At 52.5% G+C, this 24,297-nt stretch overlaps 3 protein-coding genes across 5 annotated transcripts in view; 2 read left to right on the top strand and 1 right to left on the bottom strand.

Annotated features, from left to right (window-relative positions):
* The window catches only part of SLC51B (solute carrier family 51 subunit beta), a 51,194-nt gene extending 49,995 nt beyond the window's left edge, over positions 1 to 1,199 (top strand). For all 3 annotated transcript variants that reach the window (XM_059372265.1, XM_059372266.1, XM_059372267.1), the window contains exon 4: positions 880 to 1,199. In XM_059372265.1, coding sequence (XP_059228248.1) covers positions 880 to 1,093 — 214 coding nt within the window. In that variant the 3' untranslated portion in view covers positions 1,094 to 1,199. The remainder of the gene's footprint in view (positions 1 to 879) is intronic.
* Positions 1,157 to 14,397, bottom strand: RASL12 (RAS like family 12). Its single transcript, XM_059372264.1, has 5 exons — positions 14,110 to 14,397; positions 12,040 to 12,096; positions 6,713 to 6,786; positions 5,808 to 5,998; positions 1,157 to 3,148 (listed from the first exon to the last, which is right to left on the bottom strand). Exons 1-5 carry the CDS (start codon positions 14,210 to 14,212, stop codon positions 2,773 to 2,775), a joined length of 801 nt encoding a protein of 266 aa, XP_059228247.1. The 5' UTR covers positions 14,213 to 14,397; the 3' UTR covers positions 1,157 to 2,772.
* A 5,808-nt stretch (positions 14,398 to 20,205) lies between these two features.
* KBTBD13 (kelch repeat and BTB domain containing 13) lies at positions 20,206 to 22,097 on the top strand. Its single transcript, XM_059418524.1, has one exon. It carries the CDS (start codon positions 20,630 to 20,632, stop codon positions 22,007 to 22,009), a length of 1,380 nt encoding a protein of 459 aa, XP_059274507.1. The 5' UTR covers positions 20,206 to 20,629; the 3' UTR covers positions 22,010 to 22,097.
* The last annotated feature ends 2,200 nt before the right edge of the window (positions 22,098 to 24,297 follow it).

Here is a 24,297-nt window from a genome sequence, read left to right on the forward strand (position 1 = left end):
TTTAGCAAGGTTGGTATAGATGTAGGATATAAAAGGAACCAAAGAGGTGTAGCTTCTCAAAAGGTGATCTTCCCTTTCTTACCCTGTCAGGAAGCATTGGCCTCAGCAAGGTCAACTCAGGGACAAAGTGGCTGTCCATGGGGGCAGCAAACACTGAGCTGCTCCCCTGGTGGCCTGAGCAGGTCCTCTGGGCAGTCAGCCATTACCACAGCTGGGTCCCTCCCCTATGGCCAGGAAGCCTAGGGGTATTTCGAGTAAAAGCTCCTTCAGAGGGATGACACTTGGGAGAGTTACTGGAAGAAAGGCTGGGTCTTCAATGCCAGGTTAAGGACACTGGCAATAGGGAGCCACTAAAGGTGTTTAAGCTGAGGAGTAATGTGTACGCACCAGGATTTTAGAAACACGACTGGTGTGTGGGGCTGGTTTGGAAAAGCAAGCACCTAGAAGCAGGAAGATTGTCAGGAGCTTCCTGAAATATTTTGTCCAGCGTTGAGGTGGATAAAGGTGGGGATGGGGTAAGAAGAACACAGAACCCAGAATCAGGAGACTTAAATCACGTCCAAAGTATGTGCATCTTTGACGTATCTGAACTCCATTTCATGTGTAAGGGGAGAGGGGACGATAATAGTTAAGCTCACGGTGGCAATGAAGATTTGGTGAGATGATGCACGGGTGAGAATAAGCCATTTCTCTGCCAAAAAGAACACCAAACTGTCGTGGCTTTCTCCCTTAACAGTTCCCAGAACTGCCTATAGGATCTCCCCCTCCCCCAAGTGCTAATCCATTTGGGAGACCCCGTCCTACCCCAACCCAGTACCGCCAGCACAAACCAGGTTCCGCCAGGGAACCCAGATTCAACAGTGTTTTCTCTCCTCCCAGAAATCAAAAGCTCTTGGGGAAAAACAAACCAGAAAAACAAACTCCAGACATCCAAGACGTGGCTGAGGCTGAAACCAGAGATGACAATAAGCTGAACACCCTAAGAGAGACTTTGCTCTCAGAAAATCACAATTCAGGCCAGGTGGAAATTGAGTTACAAGAGAGAGATGCGTCACTGGTTCTCCTTCCAGACCCACAGGAATCGGAGACCTAATGAGATTTCAGAGCCCTGCCCCATGTCGTCAGCAGATAGATGAATGAACTGCAATCAAACAAGTATTCTGTTACCCGCTTTTTATTAAAATGCTTCTGGAAGTGGGCATTTGGAATTGCATAGTTTGTTCAAACAGCGGTGTTCCAACACAAGCGGCTTGGAGCGCGAGTGTGAAATCCATAGCCGGCCTGTGGGTCTGGAAACCTGGCTAGGACTCCTCTTGTGGTCTTGAGGAGTTCACAGCCTCCCTCTGACCTCAGCTTCTCCATCCACAGAATGGGGCTAAAGTCTGGGTTAGAGCTGTTGTTCTTAATCCAAGGCCCTAGAATTGCCAAGAGCAGGGTTCTGGGCTTAGAATCCCCTTCCCATCCTTTCCTCCTAGCAGAGCCCTCCTATTTACCTGCTTATCTCCTGAGGGTCCAGGAGAGATTTCCTTGGGGCCAGGGGCCTCAAGGTAAATAGAGTTAGAAAACTATAGATCTTCTACTAACAATGGGATCCCAAGAGAGTGTCAGGATCCTGTGTCTAAGCCACAGTGTTGTTCTATCAGCTGTGGCGGTAACCCCAAATAATGTATACAAAAAACCCCTGCTGTATGAACCCCGAATGCCTTAGCTTCTATCTTTCAAAAGTGGACTCTGAACATTCAGACCCCCTGTCAAAGTGTCCTGCTACTGGGTCCTGCTAGAGCAGACTACAGATGGTGTACTGTGTTTCTACCTACAAGCCTGGGGCAGGCTGATAGTGTCAACTGGAGGTCTGATAACCCCAGTTGTAGGCTCCTGGGAGTCCTGGTTGCCGGTCACTAGAATGACTTTGAACACCTGCAGCTGAACATCTGCAGCTCTGATCATTAGACTTCAGGAGACTGGTCCTGAAGGTCTGTGGAGAGAGTCCTTCATTTAAGAAGGGGAATTAAGGGGGCCCTGTCTCTGGGGAAAAACACACTGGAAGCTCCCTACCCCAGAGCCCCCAGTCCTCACTGAAAGGCAAAGTACTGGAAGTAGCCCTTCCTGGGAATTTTGGAAGGCAGCTATGCTCACCACTATACCACCAACGCTGCACGGAATTTTGGTTCCATAGCCTGTCGCATAGGATTATTGGAACTAGACTCTACTTGGATAAACTGTGGGGTTTGTTGTCTTGGGCTTCTGTGAAGTTAGAAGACCACAGGAGGGCCGGGCTCAAGCCACACCCCCACAACCTGTAGCCGCTTTGCCCTTCCTGTCCACCAGGTGGTGCTAGGATCTCAGGACTGCTCCTCGTGCGGCATGTTCTGAGGCCAACGCTTAGGGGACCATCCAGAGCTGCACACATCTGGCTGCAGCTGGAGCAGGAAGGGTTGATGGCACCATGATGGACACTGTAATTTCCTTCCACTTCAGGCTAACCCCAGGTGTCTGGGTTGTCTCAGGGGCTATTTCCCTTCGGGGTCAGGAAATGCAGCGGTTACCATGGAAACCAAGGTCTGGAGTGAGGAAGAGCAGCCTTCCTGCCTGTCCCTCCAGCTCACACAGTGAACTGGATGTCCGGGACATTACTTGGTGCTGGAAGAGCGGTCAGCTGTCCACCAGAGGGCAAGGACTATTCTTCCAAAAGAGGCAGAGGCGGTGGTGAGAAGCCAGCCCCTGTCATGCAGCCTCACCCAGCTGCTGAGCCTGGGATCCTGATGGGTGCCCTCAGAAGATCTTGAAGCCCTTCAGCAGGGTCAGGGTGGGCGCCTTGCGCTTGCTCTGGGCTCGGGATGACTTCACAGTGACCAGCTTGGCCTGGGCCACAGCAGGCATCTCCTTCAGACTGACGGTGGAAAGCGTGTTGAAGGTACAGCTGGCCAGCCCATGCCGGGCAGTGAGCGGGGCCTGGTGGGGCAGGGCCCTCTCCTCGGAGATGAAAAGGGGCCGGGCCAGGGAATGCTTCTCCAGCTCCCGCCGTGCCTCCCGCACAGCCTCGTGGAAGACATGTTGCACGTGCTCAAAGTCCAGACAGGCGGAGACCTCGAAAAACAGGCACCCAAACTTGCCTGCCAAGGCTGCACCCTCTGCCTTGGTGACCTGCCTGGTGGGGGAAGCAGGACGAGGCAGGGTCAGGAGCACACATCCAAGTCAGGCAGGCCCACACCTACACTCATCTCCCCACTCACGGGCTTGGGGACCTGCAGGCATCTCATCAGTACAGTGTGATAAAGGCATCTGCTTCGCATGGTTGCCGAAATAATTAAGAAAGACCACTTGCATTGTGTGCCCGGTGGAGTACCTGGCGCAGAGTCTGGGCTCAGTAAATGATGGCTGATGTCACTGAAGCCAGAATTCAGGACCAAAGCGTGGGCAAGGGAGCAGCTTACTGGCTAAACCCTGCTTGTGTCTGGAAGAAGACGGTCATTCCCAGCCCTGCCTCCCTCTAGGCTAGCATGGGTCCTCGGTCAGGAAATAAGCCACCCCCCACCCTGGCCTGTGGGATCAGCTCCAGAGAAAGGCAGGGATCTGGACAGAAAGGTGTGAGACCCCAGAGAAGGGAGGGTGAGGTGCCTCAGGATGCCTGTGGTTGGCAGAGCTCTCAGGACTCATGCAGAAAGTGTTGCTGCTTGTCCAGGGGAAGAACAGAGGAGACCAAGGGTGACATTTCATGGGAAAGAGGGAAAGAAGGGGAGAGGGAACAACACCTCTTGTCAGCTTTGTCCTATACCATCTTTCCTGATGGGATTGACTATTTAACTGGGGAGGTCTTGGAAGTTTCTGGCCTGAAAGCCATGATGATCAAAATGAGAGGAAAAAGACTGGCTCTTGGGTCATTCAGATGTCCAGAAGAAAGAAGGGATGATGGTACCCGAGGTCTTGAGGCCAAGGTTCCATTGGCTGAATCTTGGCGACCACCCTGCCCTGCTGATTGCCCCGCCGGCCATTCCTGCAGACAGTGGCACAGCCCCTGAGACTGGTGGGTATTGATGGGAAGAGGTTTTTGGCCCAAGGCTAATTTGGCAAGAACAGGGGGCTGGGAGTGGGCTAGCTTCCCCAGGGGAGTATCAGACGGGAGAGTGACTGGGCCAAAAAGGGCCAGGCGCAGAGCATCTGGACTCCCCGCCCAGGGCTGGTGTCCTGTCTGTAAGCTCACTGCTTCCTGAGGAACCCCTTTTGAAGGAATACTTCATATTCTTTGCTTTTATGATGAGCTTTAGTCTAAAAATTTCTCACTGTGGGGACTTGAATCCTAAGTTTCCAGAAACTAGCACCCCGTGCACGCATACATGTCTGTGAATGGGAGACACGGGCACGTCACATGATCCTTTCTTGTTGTGCAGCAGCCTGCTGGCGATTTATCGGTGGCTCGGGAACCACTGCTCTAACCCACAATTTAGCATGTGGCTGCAAGGCAATCACGAGAGCACAGCGATCTCAGCTACAAGACTGACCGCATCAAATCCTGACCCACCACCAGCCTGGATCAAAGAAGGAAATGAGGGAAAACCGCAGGACTCTCCTTACGGAACGAAGCTGCTCCGTCTGAGCCCCATAGTCATTGTTATTTGCTCCCCAACCATCTTTGGACAATCCCTGTGGCAAAGACTGGGATCAAAACAGCGGTCTAGTGTCCCCCTTCATACTGAAGATGGATTTACCACCATCTAGTCTTCTGACCCCTCTTCCAGGCATCATGGGTTCTAGGATTCCTCAAAAACCACCTTTTGGCTTTAAGATGACACAACTTCCTTCATTCCCTGAGATGGAATTTGTCTTGGTCTGAGGGCTTGATGGCTTTTGAAGCTTCCCCTGGAGGCCTCTCTTCATGGGATTGCACATCCCTTTCCCACTGCCCATCTGATTTGTTCTGCACCGAAGATCCTCTCCTGCCTTATCCCAGTCAGCGGGCCTTTAGGGTCTGGGGAAGCAGGAGTGACTGGCCATGAGCAGGGAGGGACAGATGGAAGGGGGGTGGAAGGCGCCAGACTCCGAAGGTGGACAGGTCACAAGGGACAAAGGTCAGTGGTAGAGAAGGGCACAGGGATTACCCATCAGGTGGAAGCGTCATGCTTTCAGGGCCCAGGCAAGCAACTGGAATGCTTTGAGGAGGGGTATGCTCTTTGCAGCTGACCATAGGCCTTACCACTCCCCATGGCTTTCCTCCACTCTCTCCGTACATTCCAGTTCCAGGTCTTTGAAAACATTGCTCGCCAAGCAAAATGCTGCGGTGTTTGCTGGTAATCTGTCCTCTGGCCCAGTCTGTGACCTCTGGTTCAAGTCCAGTCCATTCATAGAAAAGCTGCCCTCAGCACCGCCAATGGTGGGAGTGGGCCTGGTGCCACGCTTGGGTGAGGCGAGAGCTGGTTGGACCAGAGCAGACCTCTGACTCTACGAGCCAATCACGGCCTTTCTTTTCAGAACTGGAACCGGGCACCAAATAATAACCAGCCAGCTACGGGGAATGAGGATGGAAGGTCATACAGGCAGGCAAGAAACGGTGAGGCCAAGAGACACCACAAAGCCCCATGAGGACGGAAGAAGTGGCTTCTCTTTTTACTTTTAGGGTCCAACCCCCCGTGTGGGCCAGAAGCTCTTTCTTCCTGCCGTGGCCTGTCTGGAAGGCCATGCACACTGTACACTTTAACCTAAAGTTGTGGGGATAACTTTCCTTAGCAGCCCAATACTTCTGATGACAACACACAGCCTTCCCAAATGAGGACAGTGAGCCCCAGAGTTGAGGACACCCGGTCCATGCTCACCTATACTGGGCCATGTCCAGCTTGTTGCCCAGCAGCAGGGCTGGGGAGCTGCGTTGTGTCTCCTTGGCGTGCAGAGCAAGCAGCTCCAGGTAGCTGCTGCTGTCCTCGAAACTCTGGCGGCTGTCCATGCTGTACACCACCAGGAAGGCGTGGGCCCAGTTCAGGTAGCGCTCACAGTTTCTGGGGGTGTCCTGGGGCAAAGGAGGGAAGCCTCGCTGGGGATGAAGGCCTTCACCTGAGCTCCTCCATCCTACCTCCCCATTCCCTCCATCTTTGTATATTGTTCCCCAGCCAAGCCCTTTTCAAAGGGGTGTTTGAGTGTGGATTTGGCTTGGTGTGAAAGGAGGCATTGTCTCGGGAGCCTCACTCCCACCACCCAGCCAGAGGCTCGGGGACCTTGGCTTCTGGGGCACAGAGCCAAGACTCTAGCATGGCTGCTGCAGAGACCCAGCTGTCCCCGGGCACTGCTGGTTTGGGGGTCAGGTTGATGGTGACCCTGGGCCTCTGGGAATAATTGGTATCCAGCCCTGGCAGGGGGTGGTGAGAACATAGAGGGAATGTGTGTACTGAGGGGGCCTGGGCCGAGGGGGCCACAGTGTAAAGTGTGCCCTACCTCCAGGTGTGCATGAGCATCGAGTCCCCGAGCACAGGATCTCAGAGCTGACGCCAGCAACCACAGATTTCCCCAACCCCATTTCATCTCTTCTCACTCGGCAAATGAAAAGATTCAGGCCTGGAAAGTTCAGTGCCTCATGCAGGGTCACATAGCAAACTAGAGTTTAAGTTTATGAATTCCCATCTGAGGTCTCTGCTCTGGGAGAAGGACTTCTCAGGAGGCCGCACTGACTCTCAGCTCTCCATACCCTGGAGAGTAACATACCCTGTTACCCACAGGGGTAATTTACCGGGTCTGCAGTATCCATGACCCTCAGGTGGACAGGCTGGTGGTCTACTGTCTCCTCGGAGCTGTAGGTGTCCTCTGCAACAGAAGGCGAGCCAGGTCAGGGGCAGGCCAGGCCACTTAGTCGCAGACTGGGTCTGAGTCCCAGCCACCCTGTGCTAGACCCTGGGGGATCTATTCCGGGGCTGGCTAAGTTAGGACAAACTGGAAAGGCCTTGGCTCTCACCCAAATGGAGGGCACAGACAGAACCTCCTAGCCGGGAGATGCTGCTCTACCTGTCAGGGCTCAGAGCACGAGAGGTCAGTCATAGAGCATGCCACAGGGGATAGCATTGCGTTCGGGTCCACCCACCAAGCCTACAGGACGGAGTGCGTGGCCCACAGCCTTGGTTAGCAGCAGAGCCCTCTGCGGTTGCACTGCCAGCCCATCCCTCCCGAACAACAAGCCTCCCCACCCTCTTCCCTCTGGTCACGGCCAGCAGGAAACCCCCAGTGGGAGAAAGGACGGGAAAGAAAAGCATATGACATATGGTGGTGGTGGTGGTGGTGTGTGTGTGCATGCGTGACTCTATTCAGAAGTCCCTGAGAAGGTTTACAAATAATCCTTACCAAGTAATAGCAGAGGACTCTAGTGTAGTCGAATATTTTATGTTGGACATGTAGAGTCACACCCAAGCTCAGCTACTTGGCCAAGTCATGGCAATTCTTTGGAGAATCTGTGTCCTCACTTTACAGTGGGGTAACATGGGGCACCTGGGTGGCTCAGTTGGTCGACATCTGACTCTTGATTTCGGCTCAGGTCATGATCTCAGGGTCCTGGGATCGAGCCCCACTTCGGGCTCCATGTCCCTCTCCGTCTGCTCCTCCCCCCAGCTCTCTCTTTCAAATAAATAAAATCTCTTAAAAAAAAAAAAAAGTAAAACGGGGATAACATGATAACACTGCCTAAAAGTTTTCCAGAGTTTACTCTGTGCCAGGCACTGTGCCAGTGCTTGTCCACGCACCCTCCCAGGGCTGTGCGAGAACTGGATTGGCCCTTAGGCACAGGGCCTGGCACACCATAAATGCCTGGTCAAGGACAGTGGGGACTGTGGTAGTCCTGAGTTTACAGGGCAGGTTCACATTCCTAGGTGATTTTTTTTCTTTATTTTTTTCCTTTTAAATAATTTTAGACTTATGTGGAAATTGCAAAATAGTACAGAGAGTTCCTCTGTGCCTTTCCCTCTGCTCCCAGCAATGTTAACACCTTACATAACCATAGTACAGTGATCAAAAGCAGGAAATTGACATTGGTTCCATACTATGAACTAAACCACTGACCTTATTTGGTTTTCATGAGTTTTTGCTTTTTTTTTTTTTTTTTTGGTTCTCATGACCTCAAACCTGAGAAAGTGCAGCTGGCCAGGCATGCAGAGAAGACCTCATTGTCACATTGGCCATCATTCTCCCTATCTCTAACCTTCCTCTACGCCACTGGCCCATGTGCGTGAGTGCACTTGGCTGTCACCTTTCCCTGGATGCCCCTGTGCGCCAAGTGGCCCCAAAGAAGACCTCTAAAGGCAGAACTTAGGGCCCTCCCCGCCTTCCTCCACCCCACCCGAACCCTGGCTGAGTTCACAGCCACTTGTCTCTGAGAGTCCCTGGCAGTCAAGCCAGGCCTGGACACACGCCAGGTCCACTAGCAGCCAACAGGAATCACAGACAGCTCCCATCCCCAGCCTGTTTGGGGACTTGGATAAATAGCTGCTCTTATTCAAAGATTTTAAAAAAAAAAAATCTAATGGAAAATATGCCCCAAATGTTTAACTATATTTGGTGCAAGAAGAGCTGCTCCTAGATGCCTACATCTTGTTCAGATTTTTATTTTCCTGCCAAAGTTGCCTGATGCCCCCCTTTTAGTTGCTCCACACCCCCTCCCCCACCCCGAAACAGGCACTGTGTCCTTCCCAGTCCAAGGAAAAATATTAGCCCAGTGTTGGTCTCCTGGGGTTCCTCACAGCAAATAGCCTTTCAAGGTTACTGTTAGCTCCACTGTAGAGAGATGAAGCCCAGAGGAGGAGGGAACTTGCCCACTGCCACAAAGCACCCCACCAGTGGAAGGGAAGTGAACTCAGGTCTTCTAGGCTGGGCTGCCTCCATGTGGGGACCCCCTCACCCTCTGCTCAGGGGACCAGCTGGTCCTCCAGCTCTATCTGGGCAGAGTACAGGGGAAGAGCAGAAGCTCCCAGTCCAGATGTGGCACACGCAGGAGTGAGCAGGGGGAAGCCTCAGAGATCATCTTATCCAGCTTCCTCCTCCTTGGCAAGTGAGGTGACTGGACGTGGAGGGTCCTTTCCAAGTTACAGTAACTTGTCCTCTCATCACCAAGTCCTGCTCTCCAGAGCATTCTGGGGTCCACATGGGCTTCACAACTCCTCCTTCTAAATAATATTCCGAGGACTTCCACGTTGAGAGAAGTTTCTTTTCCCTAACTTTTCCCCTGATTACCCAATAATAATCTTTTAAAGGCACTCTTGTCAGTGTGTGTAGGATGATGCCTTGGAAATGGTGCCCATATCCTTATTGGAGCAGGATGAGGGCAAGAGAGGTGAGAAACTGTCATTCTGCCCTGGGCAAGCCAGGCAAGGTGCCCCAGCCCCTCTCCTGGGGACCCCTGCCCCTTCCTGGAGCACTCAGCACAGGCATAGCCTTTCCATAGACACTGATTCTCTCAGCTCCGACCAGTTCTCCCAGCCATGACCCTGGCTCAGATACAGCACAGGCTATTGGCCTCATCTTGCAGATGGGGAAACTGAGGCTCAGAGATTCCAGGCCCTCTAGGGCATTATGCTGCCCTTATGGGAAAGTTGCTGCAGTGGGACCCATCTTCCTTTGTACCGAGGTTCTCCATAGGCAAATCACTGAGCCCTCTCTGCCTCAATATCTTCACCTGCAAAATGGCGATAATAGTTGGAATTCTTCTTTAAAGGCTAATCCTAAAACCAAAATTCCATCTCATGTTTAAGAGCATCTATGTTGTGGGGCGCCTGGGTGGCTCAGTGGGTTAAAGCCTCTGCCTTCGGCTCGGGTCATGATCCCAGGGTCCTGGGATTGAGCCCCACATGGGGCTCTCTGTTCTGCAGGGAGCCTGCTAACTCCTCTCTCCCTCTCTCTCTCTGCCTGGCTCTGTGCCTACTTGTGATCTCTGTCTGTCAAATAAATAAATAAAATCTTTAAAAAAAAAAAAAAAAGAGCATCTATGTTGAGCCTAGTACTGTACTCCATGCTAGAAATGAGAATAAATAGTGAAGGTCTCCATGCTCAAGAAGCTCACTCTGGGTTCAAAGAAGACCTCAGAAAAGAGAAGGAGCTGTTTTACATGTCCTGGTGGCGAACCCTTCCCTTGGATGCTCAGACCTTTCTCCACAGAAAGAAAGGTCCCGATCCTGGGGTCCCCATAGTGCTGTGGCCAGCCATAGGACAGTGGCTGGAATGTTCAGATGGTGGGGCAGAACTCCTAAGACATGGCACAGGCCTCCCAGAATGCTGAAGGAGAGAGGTTCTTGTCATCTCTCCAGCGGACAGGCTCTCAGGACGGGGCGACTGACCACTGTGGAGCGGCTCCCCACCCCTCTCACCCCCCGGACAGTGCGACCACACATTTCGCTCTCAGGTCAGAACTCCAAAATTACTCAGTCAAAAAGCCCAAACCACCATTGTACTAGGCTCTTCTGGAGGGACCCTGAAGGAAGGGTAAGGAGTGGGGGCAGGGAGGAAGACACGTAGAGGCAGGCTGCCAGAGGAAATACAGGATGACCAATTAAATCTGAATTTCAGAGGAACAGCTAATATTTTTTAGTATAAGTATTCCCTATCTGAGCTAGGTAGAATATGGGTTTTGAGGAACCATCCTTGGAAATCTCCATTTCCCCCTTCCCAGACACCCCTGCTTGTATGCCTTTCCTTTTCACCCCCTCCCTACTTATCTTCCCTTCCTCCACTCCATCTGATTTCATGTTCTGGCCTCTCTCAACACCTCCCTTGGCTGGCACACAATTATACCCTGTGTCCCACTCCCATGCTAATCAAATAGACTCAGTAGCCCGGAGGTCCCTTCCTGCTCCGACACTGGGATTCAATATTCCAGCCTGAACTGAGGGCACCAACAGGCTCAGGGGCTCTTCCCTCCAGATGTCACAGTGCCTTCCATCAGAGACATGCTGCAGCCAGTGCTGTACTGCTGCGTTTCCAGTCCTGTGCCCCATCGCCCTGCATTTTCTAGAAGGGCCCTCAGGGGTCCCACAAGTGCCTTATTTAATTCTTATGAATGGGAAAAACCATCCAAGACTGCAAACCCCCATTTTCAAAAGGTTAAGCATATCCAGACACACTATTTTTCTCAGGAACAGTTTGCAATAAACAAATGTTATAAATGTAAACTTAAGGAAAGAGGAAGGGGGGCGCCTGGGTGGCTCAGTTGGTTGGGTCTCTGGCTCTAGATTTCGGCTCAAGTCATGATCTCAGGGTCCTGGGATTGAGCCCCACGGGCTTCATGCTCAGCGGAGAGTCTGTTTCTCCCTCTGCCTTTCCCCCTGCTTGTTCGTTCTCTCTCTCTCTCTCTCCCAAATAAATAAAAATCTTAAAAAAAAAAATAAAAGAGAGAGAGGGAGGAAAAATGGACATGCATTGAGTGTTTACTGTGGATCAGATACTAGGATAAATCTTTTACACGTGTTCTTTCTTTAATTCTCACAGTAATTTTCTGAGACAGCTACCTTTATGCCCATTTTACAGATGAGGAACAGAAGCTCAGAGAGATTAGGTTATTGCTTCAAGGTTGCACAGCCAGTAAGTGGCAGAGCTAGGGTTTAAACTTAGCTCTGACAACAGAGCATCCTTTCTTCCAACAGACCATGATATGTCTATAAAACTAGACAAGTTTTCTTGTGTGGTTCAAAAATGGGTCAGAAACCAGTAACACTACAGAATTTCTCAAGTGTTTTGTCCAGTTTTTCTTGGAAAATACATCGAGTGACCATTTTAAAGAATAATAATAGTTACAGACATTCTGCTATTTTTTTTTTTAAGTCTTACCATTCCTCATATTTTAGGGCAAATCAGCCTCTCTCAGTTCTCTTAATTAAGCCAGTTGTCTGGAGTGGGCTATGGAAGGATGTCTTTCTGGCACTTAAACCATGTTGTCCCATGGGCTGAGTCATCCTAGTGGCTCCTCCCCTCTGCCCCCAGATGATAGATCCTGGTCAGGCCTGGGCCCACCACAGTATAGTCATGTGTGTTGCAGGGATCCAAGTGGGACAACAGTAGGAGGAATGGGAAGGAGTGGTTTCTTACCCAAGTTGGGGTCATATTCGCTGATAAACCTCCTGGTCAGAAACTTCACAGTCAGAGCTGCGGGAAGCAGAAAGAAGTTGGCTCAGTCTCCCCCCACTGTGTCTGGCTGCTAGCCCCTGGAGATTGTCCCTCTCATTTAGGGAGGCCTTATCTAGCCTCTGTGACTCCTGGCTGACACTCAGCTCAGCTCTCTGGGGGAATGTGTTTGGGAGCTGAGGACTTGGTTTAAGAAGCTCAGCAGAAACTAGAAATAGAGGAACCATGCCCCTCCAATTGCATCCTGGCATTTTTTTTTTTAAATGGCAAGAAAAGTCATGAGAGGCAAGCCTAAGGGGTATTTATAAAGACTTGAACTGGGGACACCTGGGTGGCTCAGTTGGTTAAGCATCTGCCATCAGTTCAGGTCATGATCCTGGGGTCCTGGGATCCAGCCCTGAGTCGGGTTCAATGTGGAGTCTGCATCTCCCTCTTCCTCTGCTCCTCCCCCTGCTCATGCTCGCTCTTGTTCTCTCTCAAATAAATAAATAAAATCTTTTAAAAAAGAAATAGAGACTCAAAACTGAGGAGTCCAGCCTCAGCCTGGTGAAAGTCAAACTGAAGGGAGGTATCTCCCACGCTGGTCAAGTTGTGAAGATTCTGGAATGGGGAGCATCTATTCTGGTTTTGGCTATAAGCCAAAGAGTAAAAGCTGAGTTGATCAGTCTGTGATCCCCAGGAGGAGTATGAACACTCACGTCCCAAGTAAACACCCTCCAGTCCTTGGTCCTCTATGTCTCAAGTCTTGGCTCTGTCTTGCGCTTATGAAGAATGTAAAACTTAAAATGAGGTTCTGCCCAGGTGGAATTCATTAATAGGACTCTGATTTTGCTCAGAATTTAGCCACATAAAGTCCAGGGTCAGCCAATTATTACGCTGGACTCTTAAAAAGTAATGTGATATTTTAAAGAAAATCCTTATAATTCTTTCCCAGGGTTCCAAACAGTGTCATTTGGCAAACTACTACCCAGGGAATACATACTTTAAAATTTAAATTCCTTCATACATGTAGTCACTGGCTAAACTATACTAATAACAGAGCTACAGACACAGTTTGATTTTCAAAAGGAAGAGGGCAAATCTTTTCTGTAGGAAAACATGATTCAGAGTCCCCTCTCTGAGTCAGGGGGCTGGTTTCAGAAGGAGAGTAGGATCCCATGGAGTCTCAAAGAATACTCTGGGGAAGGAAACTCATAGCTAACAGCCCACATCAGCCAGTCACTAATGGCTGTAACTGTAACACAGCCCCAGGAGGAGCCCCTCTGCCCTCCTACCATCAGCTGCCTGGGACTGTAAGTGGCAATGGGGCAGGGCTGAACCCTTTCTCTGGGTCTCTGCCTGTGGGGACACCCTCCCCCCTACCCACCTGAGCTCAAGTGGTAACTGAAGATCTTGGTTCATCAAGAACAAGTCCCAGCCGCCTGGGACCTAGGTCCAACATGTTTCCAGAAAGTCGAGAGGGTTCTGACTTGAAACAAATACGTTTGATAAGAATGCACACTTTGTTCCATTCCAGGGAATTGGAGTGAGCCCCTCCCTGGAAAATCCCAGCAGCCAGTGACCTCTACCACTTTCTTTCATCCCCGGCCTAAACTGAGGAATAACAAGGCTGTGACTACGCTCATAGAGGCCTGGGCTTGGGATTAGTGTCTAACAGGTCCCTTTGGTGCTAGTCCTCAGGGCTGATGGGGGCCCCAGGGAGAGGAGATGGAAGGTGCAGAACAGCAAGGGAGAGAGGGGCTGAGGACCAGGAGACACAGAGACAGGCAGAGGGGAGAGAGATACCTAGTGTCACAGACAGAGAAGGAAAGCAGGTGAGGAACCGGACAGATGAGAGATGGAAGAGGTGAGGACAAAGTAGAGAGAGCACCAAGCAACAAAGAAACTGAGGCAAAGAAGAAAATCACACTGTCCGACCCAACCCACCTGGGTGCAGGAAGCCCCCAAAGCCAGTGAGGGAGCCTTCCTGCAAGCAAGTCCACAACGTCCCCACCCAAACCCTTCCCTTTCGCCCCCCCCCCCCACCCAACTCACCGGACTTGCCGGCCCCTCGACGTCCCAGAATGGCCAGATTGACCTCAAGTGGCGCGCTCTGCGGCCCGCTGCCCGCGCGCGGCTTCCCAAACACCGAGGACATGGTGAGGCTACTAAGAGGGACACGGGTAGTCAGTAGGAGAGCCCCGAGCAGCGTGCCCGCCCGTCGGGGCCCAGCAGAACAAATCGGGGGATCCCCTCGCGCTCGCGGGCTCTGCCCCGTCGATGTCCTCGCCCGGGGCCCTGGCGTCGAGCGCCAAGCGGGCTGCGTTCCCGCGGCCCGGCCCAGCCCGGCCAGGAGGAGGAGCCGGCGGAGGCCGGCGGGCGGGGCCGCCCGGAGAGCGGCAACACTCCTTGTAAGGGCTGCTGGAGCCCCCCGCGGGGCCTGCTCACCCCCGCTCCCCACCCTGGGACGGAGCTCCGGACCGGCTGCGCACCCCACAGCTGGCTCCGCCTCGAGGGCCGGGCACTGTCACCTCCCGGAGCGCCCCCGGACCCTGCAAGGAAGGACAAAGACCGGAGAGGTGGCCCTGGGTAGGGGGCTAGGGGGGAGGGATGTTTCCAGCCTTATCTGAGCCTCGGCTCAATCTCTTACCACCTGCAAGAAAATTCACTCCTTCCTTTGTTCTACCAAGCTGGCCCCGCCCGCCTCCTCCTCCGGGAAGCCTTCCTGGTTCAACTCCCAGCTTTGGCCTTTCTCTAGGTCACAGTTAAAACCAGCTCACCCCTGGCACAACACTTCCCCACCACATTACCCTGCTCTTCCGTATGGGGACTCAAGAATCACTGCAACCCCCAGGCAGAACCCCTGGCTCCTAGGAAGGAGCCTTAACCAACATTTCATGGTCAGTATGGGTCCAGCTTCAAGAAACTTAACCCATCCTGGATTAGTTTTCTCATGCGAGCTAATGAGTTGCATGTGTTTGACGCCTAGTGTGCAAATGGGGCATTTGATTCTAAAACCTGGTATTCTCTCTTGCCTATAATGATTCTAGGATTGCTGGACAAGCCTGGGAGGGGTCACCTGTCATTTTTGGGGGGACCCAGGGTAAATCTGGTCATGATGGACTCAGAGCAAAGGGAAATCCAGACACTTAGGGTCTAGTGCCAGCTCTTCACGGGGTGACCCTGGGCAAGTCACCTCACTTCTTTGAGCATTGGTGTCGCCATCTATAGTACTAAAAGAAGGGGAAAATAAATCCAAAATTCCATGACGTGATTCAGGCCTAACAGAGAGTGACACAACACCAGGTCTGAGTACTTTCTAGAAGCCAGTGGAGCCTCTCTTTTGAAATATACTTCACGGCTAGAGTGGGGCGGGGGTAGGGTATGGGAGTCTCAGAGACCTCTTACAGCAGCCCTTCTCCCCCCAACGCCCCTCTCCAACTCCCCCTCCCTGCCCCAGTTAATCTACTCACCCACAGGAAAAAGAAATCAGGGAAAGCCAGATCAACAGGCAGAGTCTGGGGTCAGAGCCTCATGGTACTAACTTCTCAACCAGGAAGGAAAATTATTTTCACGCATAGGACTTGAATACTGACTCAGCCTAATTGTATTTGTAGGAGATAATGCTAAGCCAGCTGTGTTATTAAGACTGTAAAGTGTTGGGGGCGCCTGGGTGGCTCAGTGGGTTAAGCCGCTGCCTTCGGCTCAGGTCATGATCTCAGGGTCCTGGGATCGAGTCCCGCATCGGGCTCTCTGCTCAGCAGGAGCCTGCTTCCTCCTCTCTCTCTCTCTGCCTGCCTCTCTGCCTACTTGTGATCTCTCTCTGTAAAATAAATAAATAAAATCTTAAAAAAAAAAAAAGACTGTAAAGTGTTGGGAAAAATCTGTTTAGATTACACCCTCAGGCCAGAATCACTCACAGAGCTAATCACCAAGGGTTTTCCTTTGAGTTGTAGATGGGGAAAAAGTGGCAATCAAGTTCCAGCCACCTTCCTGGGCTGGCCCCAGTCTTGTGAGGACAGACTGGTTCTGAATGGGGTTTATTGGGAGAGAACCAATCACATCAGAGAACTCCTGGAGAGAGGGTAAGCTGTGGAACTCTGTAGGCCCAATTGGGTATAAATTTGGGCTCTGTTATAGCCCTGTTTGTGTGAGGCTAAGACCAGCCAGTAGATGGGCACTGCAAAGAGGTAGGTTCGAGCTTCGTGTGAACCATCTGAGCTGTCCCTAGTTACAAGAGATTGTTTTTTAGGGGAAATGAACCTTCCAACATTGAAGGCAACCAAGGAGGTGACCACTTCAAAGAGGTGTTGTAAGGAGACTCCATCATAACTTGCAGGATAGGAAGAGATCTCGGACCTCTCATCTAGGTCAGAGATTTAAACTAGCTGCCAGCTGGTTACTCAGGCCCTTGGCCTTGACTGCTAAGTGCCCAAGGTCTGCCCCTCTTATGAGGCTTGGGAGGAAAACAGTGCCAGTCTCACAACTGCAACCAGTCCCTTTCCCCAACCTCTGTCTCCTCGTCTGGGCTGCTTATCCACCTGGAAGCGCCCATTATGGACTGAAAAGACCTTTAGAATCAGCCACTTACTGTCAGACCATGGAATAAGCTACTTTGCTCTTCTGGGGCTCAGTTCCTCATCTTTAAAATAGGGGTAATATTAAGGGTTAGAAGAGATAATATGAAAGTGTCCCACCCAGAGTTTGGCCCATGGCCCAAAAAAGCAAAATGATAGTTTCCTCCACTCCCCCGGACATGAACAGCACATACTTCTCACCCACCAAGAAGCCACAATTGTTTAGCAACCAGTCGTTTGGACACTGAAAGTCAAGGGAGGATATTCTGCAAGAGCAAGTAGCCCAACCCTCCTTATCCCTTACCCCCAATCTTCAAGGCTCTTATAAGGAGCCCTGAGGCATTCAAAATGAAGACGATGTGGCACCTGGCCCAGCAGTGAACTTGCAACAGGTGTTCAATAGGTGTCTCTGAAGTGAATGAGTGGGGCATGTGCAGGTCTGATTGGTGGGGCCTGTGATGATTTCCACATGCCAGGTCCTACACTTGCCACCCACCCCCCAAGAGCCACTTCCACATAAAGCTAAGCTTTGGGGAGCCCTGTGTGATGTTGTCACTGTATTCCATATTGTGGAGACACAATATGACAAGCCCTTCTGTGGCTGTTCAGTGATAAATTCAGGTGTCAGCACTAAACAGAACCTTAGATGTCAGATCCAAGCTCCACTTTATAGATGAAGAACTGAGGCCTGGAGAGGTTGGATGGCTTTTGCACATCAGTGGTAGTACCAGCATTAGAGCCAGGCAGGAATCCTGACTCCTGGTCCAGTGTTCTTCCTCAAACCTGGCAAGCTCCTCGCTACGCTGTGTGCAGAAACACTGCCATGGGCGGCAAGGCCAGGAGTCCACCATGAGGCCCGGGGCACCTAGGGGCTGTGTCTCCTTTATCAGACTACAGGCTCTTTTGGGACAGGGGTTGTGTCTCCTTTCACACCGGAGACTCCCACTTAGGTTAGGGTCCAGGAGTCCACTTAACAGACCACTCACTGTGTGCCAATCACTGTGGATAGAGAGATGAACAAAGCTGGGTATGTGCTCTAGAAAGGCTCAGAGTCTGACACAGACACAGTCTCCCTTTCCTTGCTCCCACCCTGAACATCACCCAGTATGGGGGTGCAAAGTGGTGAGAGGGAGATTGGTGTGAGGTCGGGCAGAGCCTGGGAACTCCGTGGGCTGCCCATAGCCAGGATAGTTCCTCATCCTCTCCAAGTCCCAGAGGGATGCTCACTGCCTGGGTAGAGGAAACTCACACCAGCTGCAGACAACACCCCACTGGGGCCTTGGAAGCAGGACCAAAGGCCTGGTCCTCTGCCCGGCCTTGGAACCATAAACCCCCACCTTCGCTGACCCCCTCCCTAGTGCTTGGCTACTGAGGGTCAGTGCTGGGTGTGTGCACAATGTCCCAAACCACTGAAGCCAGGGCTGGACTTGTGAAAAACTGGCACTGGGAGCCAGCTTCGGCCAGGAAGAGTTGCTCTCCTTCCACTCCTCTGAGGAGAGGGGCAGGCACTGGTTCTATTTGTTGTGTCTTCCAGGTACCAGCTGCCTGAAGCAGACCATTTGGGAGGAAACTCTCTCCCCAGGGATCAGCCCCTCCCCAACCCTGTTCCTTAGCTTGGGCCTGGCAGGAGGCACTTGTTTCCCTGCCCTAAGAAAAGGCTAGTACTGGGCTGGGGACTGGGCAGCAGACAGGGTTCAACCCAGTCCCACGTCTTCATTCATAACAAGAAAAAGTCCATGCCATCTGTGGGACTCTCTTTTCCTCATCTGTGAAATGGGAACAGTCAGACACCTTGTCCCTACCCCCTGGGGCCACCAGCAAGGACAGAATCAGGACTGGGCACTGCAGAGTCCACTTTCCTCCAAGAGAGGGACTGTCATGCTTTCGGCCAGTGTTTGGCCTCAGGGAAGAAGAGAGGCTGGCAGAGGGCCTGGGATAGTATTTGTGAGGACTCCTGCCCACCCCCTCTATCTCCTCCTACTCTTCCTGTCTAGTCCCTGGGGCAGAGTGTCCTGGATATTTCTGGCTGCCTCCTCCAGGCCTTTGGCTTCCCAGGCTCACACAAGTGGTCCCCATATCCCAGCCCTGCTCTGATGGAGTGAACTGGGTGGGAGTTCCTGGCACAAGAGGCAAATCTGTGTCAGGTCTGCAGTCTGCGATTCATACGGGAGGATCTGTGCATGTGTGTTTGTGTCCTAGGGGTGATAAAATTTCTCCTGCTGCTTCCCAACTCTGGCTTTGTCATTGTAAGCCACTCCAACCTCCTCAAGAAAGCCTGTAGTTGAACATGATGTCCTGAATGGCAGATACCATCCTACACAGGTCTGGGCCTCGGTTTCCCCCCCTGTAGAATAAGATGGCAGGAAAAAGTCACTAAGCTCTGTTCCACCGGACATTTTGGAACCCAAAGTCTTAGTTGGTCACTCAGGAAAGTTCTCTACAATGGGGAAAATACCCTGGGGTGAGGAGCAGGAGGCCTGGGGCTGTCTGTCCCAAGCTATGTGACTCTGGGCAATTCCCTTTTTGGTCCTCTACTGTAAATGAAGGGGTAAAACCATATGAACCTGAAGTTCCTTCCAGTTGTGACCTCCTGGCAAGAGGTGAATAGCCAGCATTTGTAACACAGACAGGATGCAGAGCACAGTGGTTAGGGCCGCATGCTCTACAGTGAGACAGCTACAAGCCAGTCTTAGCTCTGCCACTCTCTGGCCATGTGACCTTGGGCATGTGACGAAACTCCTGGTGCCTTCCTTAGTCTTTTCATCCATGGAAACTCATAGTGTTTCTGTAAGCAATACATGGGTAACCATCTAGTAAATGAGGAAAAAATGACAGTATCTATTCATAGGCTTATTCTAAGGACCATAGAAGTCGAAGCGCTTACAAAAGTGCCTGACACAATGCAAGTTCAGTGTTAACTATTATTATTTCAAGAAACCCTTCCCCTTCCCATCTATAGACATGCAATCCCCTTTCCCAAGGTCCAGAGCTACACAGCAATGGATGGATAAGTGGGGAGTAGACATCAGCTTCTCATTCCCAAACCAAGTCAAGGAGTACTTTCACATGGAGAGAGTCATTGGACGTTGACAGGCTATGCTCCCAGGAAATCAAGGCTAAAAAGGAGATTAAACTAGCTCAGAGTCAGGGGCAGAGGTTCAAGCCAAATTAGAACCTGTTCCATAGGGCGCCTGGGTGGCTCAGCTGGATAAACACAGACTCTTGATTTTGTCTCCTGCAGATCCTGATTTCAGGGTCATGAGATTGAGTCCCCCACTGGGCTCTGACCTCGGCGCCCGCCGGCTTGAGTTGCCATTCCCCTATGCTCAGTACACTCTTTCTCTCTCAAACAAACAAGCAAACAAACAAATAAAATCTTTAGAACCTGCTCCAGACCCAGCCTAGTCCACTCTATCTTGCTCTACCTCTCCCTCTGCCCCCCAGTGCCCAAGTACCTCGCCCCCCCACCCCACCCCACGAACCAATGGGCTGAGCCAGGTATGAATCCTGTCCTTGCTTCTTCGCAGTTGAATGACCTTGGACACGTCATGTAATTTCTTTGAGCCTCATTTCAAACACTTTTATGGATATTGCCTCAATACCATGAAAAGGGTGTTATTATTAGTCACATTCTGAGGAGAAAGGTCAGAGTTAGGATTCTTGCACAAGCCCACACAGCACCTTTAGTGCAGGTTAAATGGGGAAATCTTTGCAAGTGGCCCTCACAGTGCTCTGCATGCAATCGGTACTCAATACGGGGTCACTACTGTTTCTATTTCCCATAGGGAAGTGAGTGACCCTGCACGTCTCCCGATGCCCGCGGGCCCACAGCCATCCAGCTTGCCGGCCACCACATCACATGAGCCGTACTATCTTTAGCCAGGGAGATATTTATATCCCCCGGGAAGTTTCTTCCGCTCGGGGGGGGGGGGAGCCCCAGAGTCTGTGGCCGCTGAATCCAAGCCCCCCGGCGGCGGCCCCCGCCCGTCCGGCTCGCCATGCCACGGGCCCCAGAGGCCCCCACGGTGCAGGTGCGGGTGGACGACCAGCTCTTCCAGGCCGAGCGGGCCCTGCTGGTGGAGCACTGCGGCTTCTTCCGCGGTCTGTTCCGCTCCGGCATGCTGGAGACGCGCGCGGCCGAGGTGCGCCTGGGCGCGCTGAGCGCCGCCGGCTTCCACACCACGCTGCAGGTGCTGCGCGGCGAGCAGCCCGCGCTGGCGGCCGACGAGGAGCTGCTGCAGGCCGTAGAGTGCGCCGCCTTTCTGCAGGCGCCGGCGCTGGCGCGCTTCCTGGAGTACAGCCTCACGTCGGACAACTGCGCGCTGCTGTGCGACGCGGCCGCAGTGTTCGGCCTGCACGACGTGTTCCACAGCGCCGCGCTCTTCATCCGCGATGGCGGGCGCGAGCTGGCGGCCGAGCTAGCGTTGCCCGAGGCCCGCGCCTACGTGGCGGCGCTGCGGCCCAGCAGCTACGTGGCCGTGAGCACGCACACGCCGGCGCCGGGCTTCCTGGAGGACGCGTCCCGCACGGTGTGCTACCTGGACGAGGAGGAGGACACGTGGCGCACGCTGGCCGCGCTGCCCCTGGAGGCCAGCACACTGCTGGCGGGCGTGGCCACGCTGGGCAACAAGCTGTACATCGTGGGCGGCGTGCGGGGTGCCAGCAAGGAGGTGGCGGAGCTGGGCTTCTGCTACGACCCCGAGGGAGGCACGTGGCGCGAGTTCCCCAGCCCGCACCAGCCGCGCTATGACCTGGCGCTGGCCGGCTTCGACGGCCGTCTCTATGCCATCGGCGGCGAGTTCCAGAGGACGCCCATGAGCTCTGTGGAGAGCTATGACCCAGCCGCGGGCTGCTGGAGCTTCGTGGCGGACCTGCCCCAGCCGGCCGCGGGAGTGCCCTGCGCCCAGGCACGTGGCCGCCTCTTCGTGTGTCTGTGGCGGCCGGCCGACACCACGGCTGTGGTGGAGTACGCTGTGAAGGCGGACACGTGGCTGCAGGTGGCCGAGCTGCGGCGTCCGCAGAGCTACGGTCACTGCATGGTGGCCCACCGCGACAGCCTCTACGTGGTGCGCAACGGACCTAAAGACGACTTCCTCCACTGCGCCATCGACTGCCTCAACCTGGCTACGGGTCAGTGGACCGCACTGCCTGGCCAGTTTGTCAACAGCAAGGGAGCGCTCTTCACGGCGGTGGTGCGCGGCGACACAGTCTATACGGTCAATCGCATGTTTACGTTGCTCTATGCCATCGAGGGTGACACCTGGAGGCTGCTCAGGGAGAAGGCCGGCTTCCCAAGGCCCGGGTCCTTGCAGACTTTCCTCCTTAGGCTTCCTCCTGGCACTCCCGGGCCTGTGGCCCCAACAACACCAGAACTGTGATTCTGAGTTGGCCTTTAGCAGGGGCTATCCCGAGTCTTCGCTGAGCCATGGCTGAGTCTATAAGGCTGGCCTTCGAAGCTGCTTGGAAATTCTGTCTCCCTGGTTGAGACATGCAGGTCTTGGGCCTTGTGATGATATGAACAAGTCCAAGAAATTCAGAGAGTAACAATGGGGGGGGGGGGTCTGAGCCTTCAAATTACTTGGGCTCTGCTGAGAGGTGGTGGGTCACAATGCCAGTGGATTGGGTTGGGGGGTAGGATTTCAATAATCCAGGCTTGTGTCTGAATGGGCCAATAATTGAGCATTACTGGGAGTGAGTTAAGCGATGTTAATCAAACTGCCAGTCAGTTGGCAAGAATCAGGCACCTACTGTGTGTCTTGTACAGTGCTAGGCCTACGGTCACTGTAGTTGCTAGAGGGGTCTACAAAGCCTAGAGTCTAGCCCAAGACCAAGGTTTGCACACACTTGTCTTGATCCACTGAGGGCTAAAGTCAGTATGCAAACAAAAAGAGACCAAAACCTCACAGTGGAATAAAATAGTATTGAAGAAATCAGGACAAAGGGAAAATAGGGAAAGGAAAAATATTTAACTCCAGGAAGGGTGAAGAAGAGAGGCAGGGTAATTAGCTGCTGCAGGGGGGAGGTTCAGATGATGGAAACAGGGCTCAGAAGAGATGGGGGAAAGCTGGAACAGATGGGAGGAGGCTCTGTGAGCACAGCCTTTAAGGCAGAACATCTGTGGATGGAGGCATTTGAGGAGGGGGCGAGGCTGGCATGGCTTGTAGAGACAATAACTGAGCTGAACCTGGGGTGACACCTATGAGAGAGAATGGGCTCCCCACAACCCCTCACAGGATGCGGACTGGTGGAGAGAAGTCAGTTGCAAGCCCTTGCCCACTCCCTTTTTTGCCATCACCCTGTGGGCAGTGGATTATTAACTTCCATGACTTTAGGTCACTCAAGGCAAGAGCCCAATCCTGACCAGGTCTAACTGCATCCTCCTCCGCATTCTGCAGGTTAATTGTCTCCTCCAAGTCTCTGCTCCTGCCATTCTCTGGGCCTGGAATGCCTTTCCTCTCCCCCTGCCCCCGCCACCCCTCTGTTGGCCCTGTACCTACCTCCTCTGTGCAGGGTTGGCTGTTCCCGACCTTGGCCATCTGCATTGCTCATTGGACCTCTGAATGACTTCCTTCCGTATATGTGTGAAACCGTGCACGTGTGCAGATAACAAGGGCAGAGATCCCGTTGTCCTATCAACTGACCTGAAAACTTCCCCACCTACAGAACCAAATGATGAGGTCCTGAAAGAACCCAGGCCATAGAGGCTGTCTTACTTAGGGAACTGGTATTAGAGGAAGACTCTTGTCCCTCTTTTAGAATACTCCTATCCTGATTTCTGGTCACCTGCCTACCCGAGTCCTCAGCTTCTCCATGCCCTAAGTGCCCTAAATGGTCTCTATCTTCGAAGACCTGAGGCCTGTGGGAAATTCCAGCCTCGTCAGAAGTATAGAATGTAACATCAGCGCGGAGCCTAGTGTCAGGGCTGCCTGGAGCAGGCTTTGCCCCTGACCTATATCCCAAGCCCTGCGGAATGCTGCCCTCCGAAACCTGGCATCTGCCAGCCCTGGAGTAGCCCAAATCACAACAATAAATCCTGAATTTGGCATCCTGTGAATAATGTGCAAAGTACTTTCACATCCGTCTTCCTGCTCCAACACTGCCTCAGTCCTGGGAGTTCGGTACCTTCTCTCAATGGCAGACACATGAGATACGTGAGGCCCAGAGGCCAAGCAATGCACCCAGAGCCACTGTCCTCATGCTGAAGCATAACAGAGCCCCTCACTTTCTGATTCCATCACAGTATAATTGTTACCACGTGTCAAAGTTTTATTTAAGTTGTTAACAAAGGAACCAGAAGAATGGAAAACTGGTTCAGAGGAACATTTGAGAGACAGAGATTTGTGTCTTTAGTTGGAAAAGACCTGTTGAAATAAATTTGCTAAGATAAGAGGTGAAGCTGGTTAACTTCCAGGACAATAAAACCATAACTTTCGTGGTTCTGTACTGGACTGAAAAACCTTTGCACCTCTGCATACACACATCTACCTATTATTTATGCAGGTACAAGTGAGCGTGTAGCTTCACAAAGTCGGGACTCTAGTCAATAGTAAATTGTGAAACAGGGATTTAGTTTTTCCTGAGAGAATTCTTAGCTGTTCAACCCTACCCCACAACAACATTGAAAAGATATACAGTCCTTCCGTCTATGTCCAAGTTACGGATAATT

The sequence above is a fragment of the Mustela nigripes genome, chromosome 13 (assembly GCF_022355385.1).
Source record: "Mustela nigripes isolate SB6536 chromosome 13, MUSNIG.SB6536, whole genome shotgun sequence".
NCBI lineage: Eukaryota > Metazoa > Chordata > Mammalia > Carnivora > Mustelidae > Mustela > Mustela nigripes.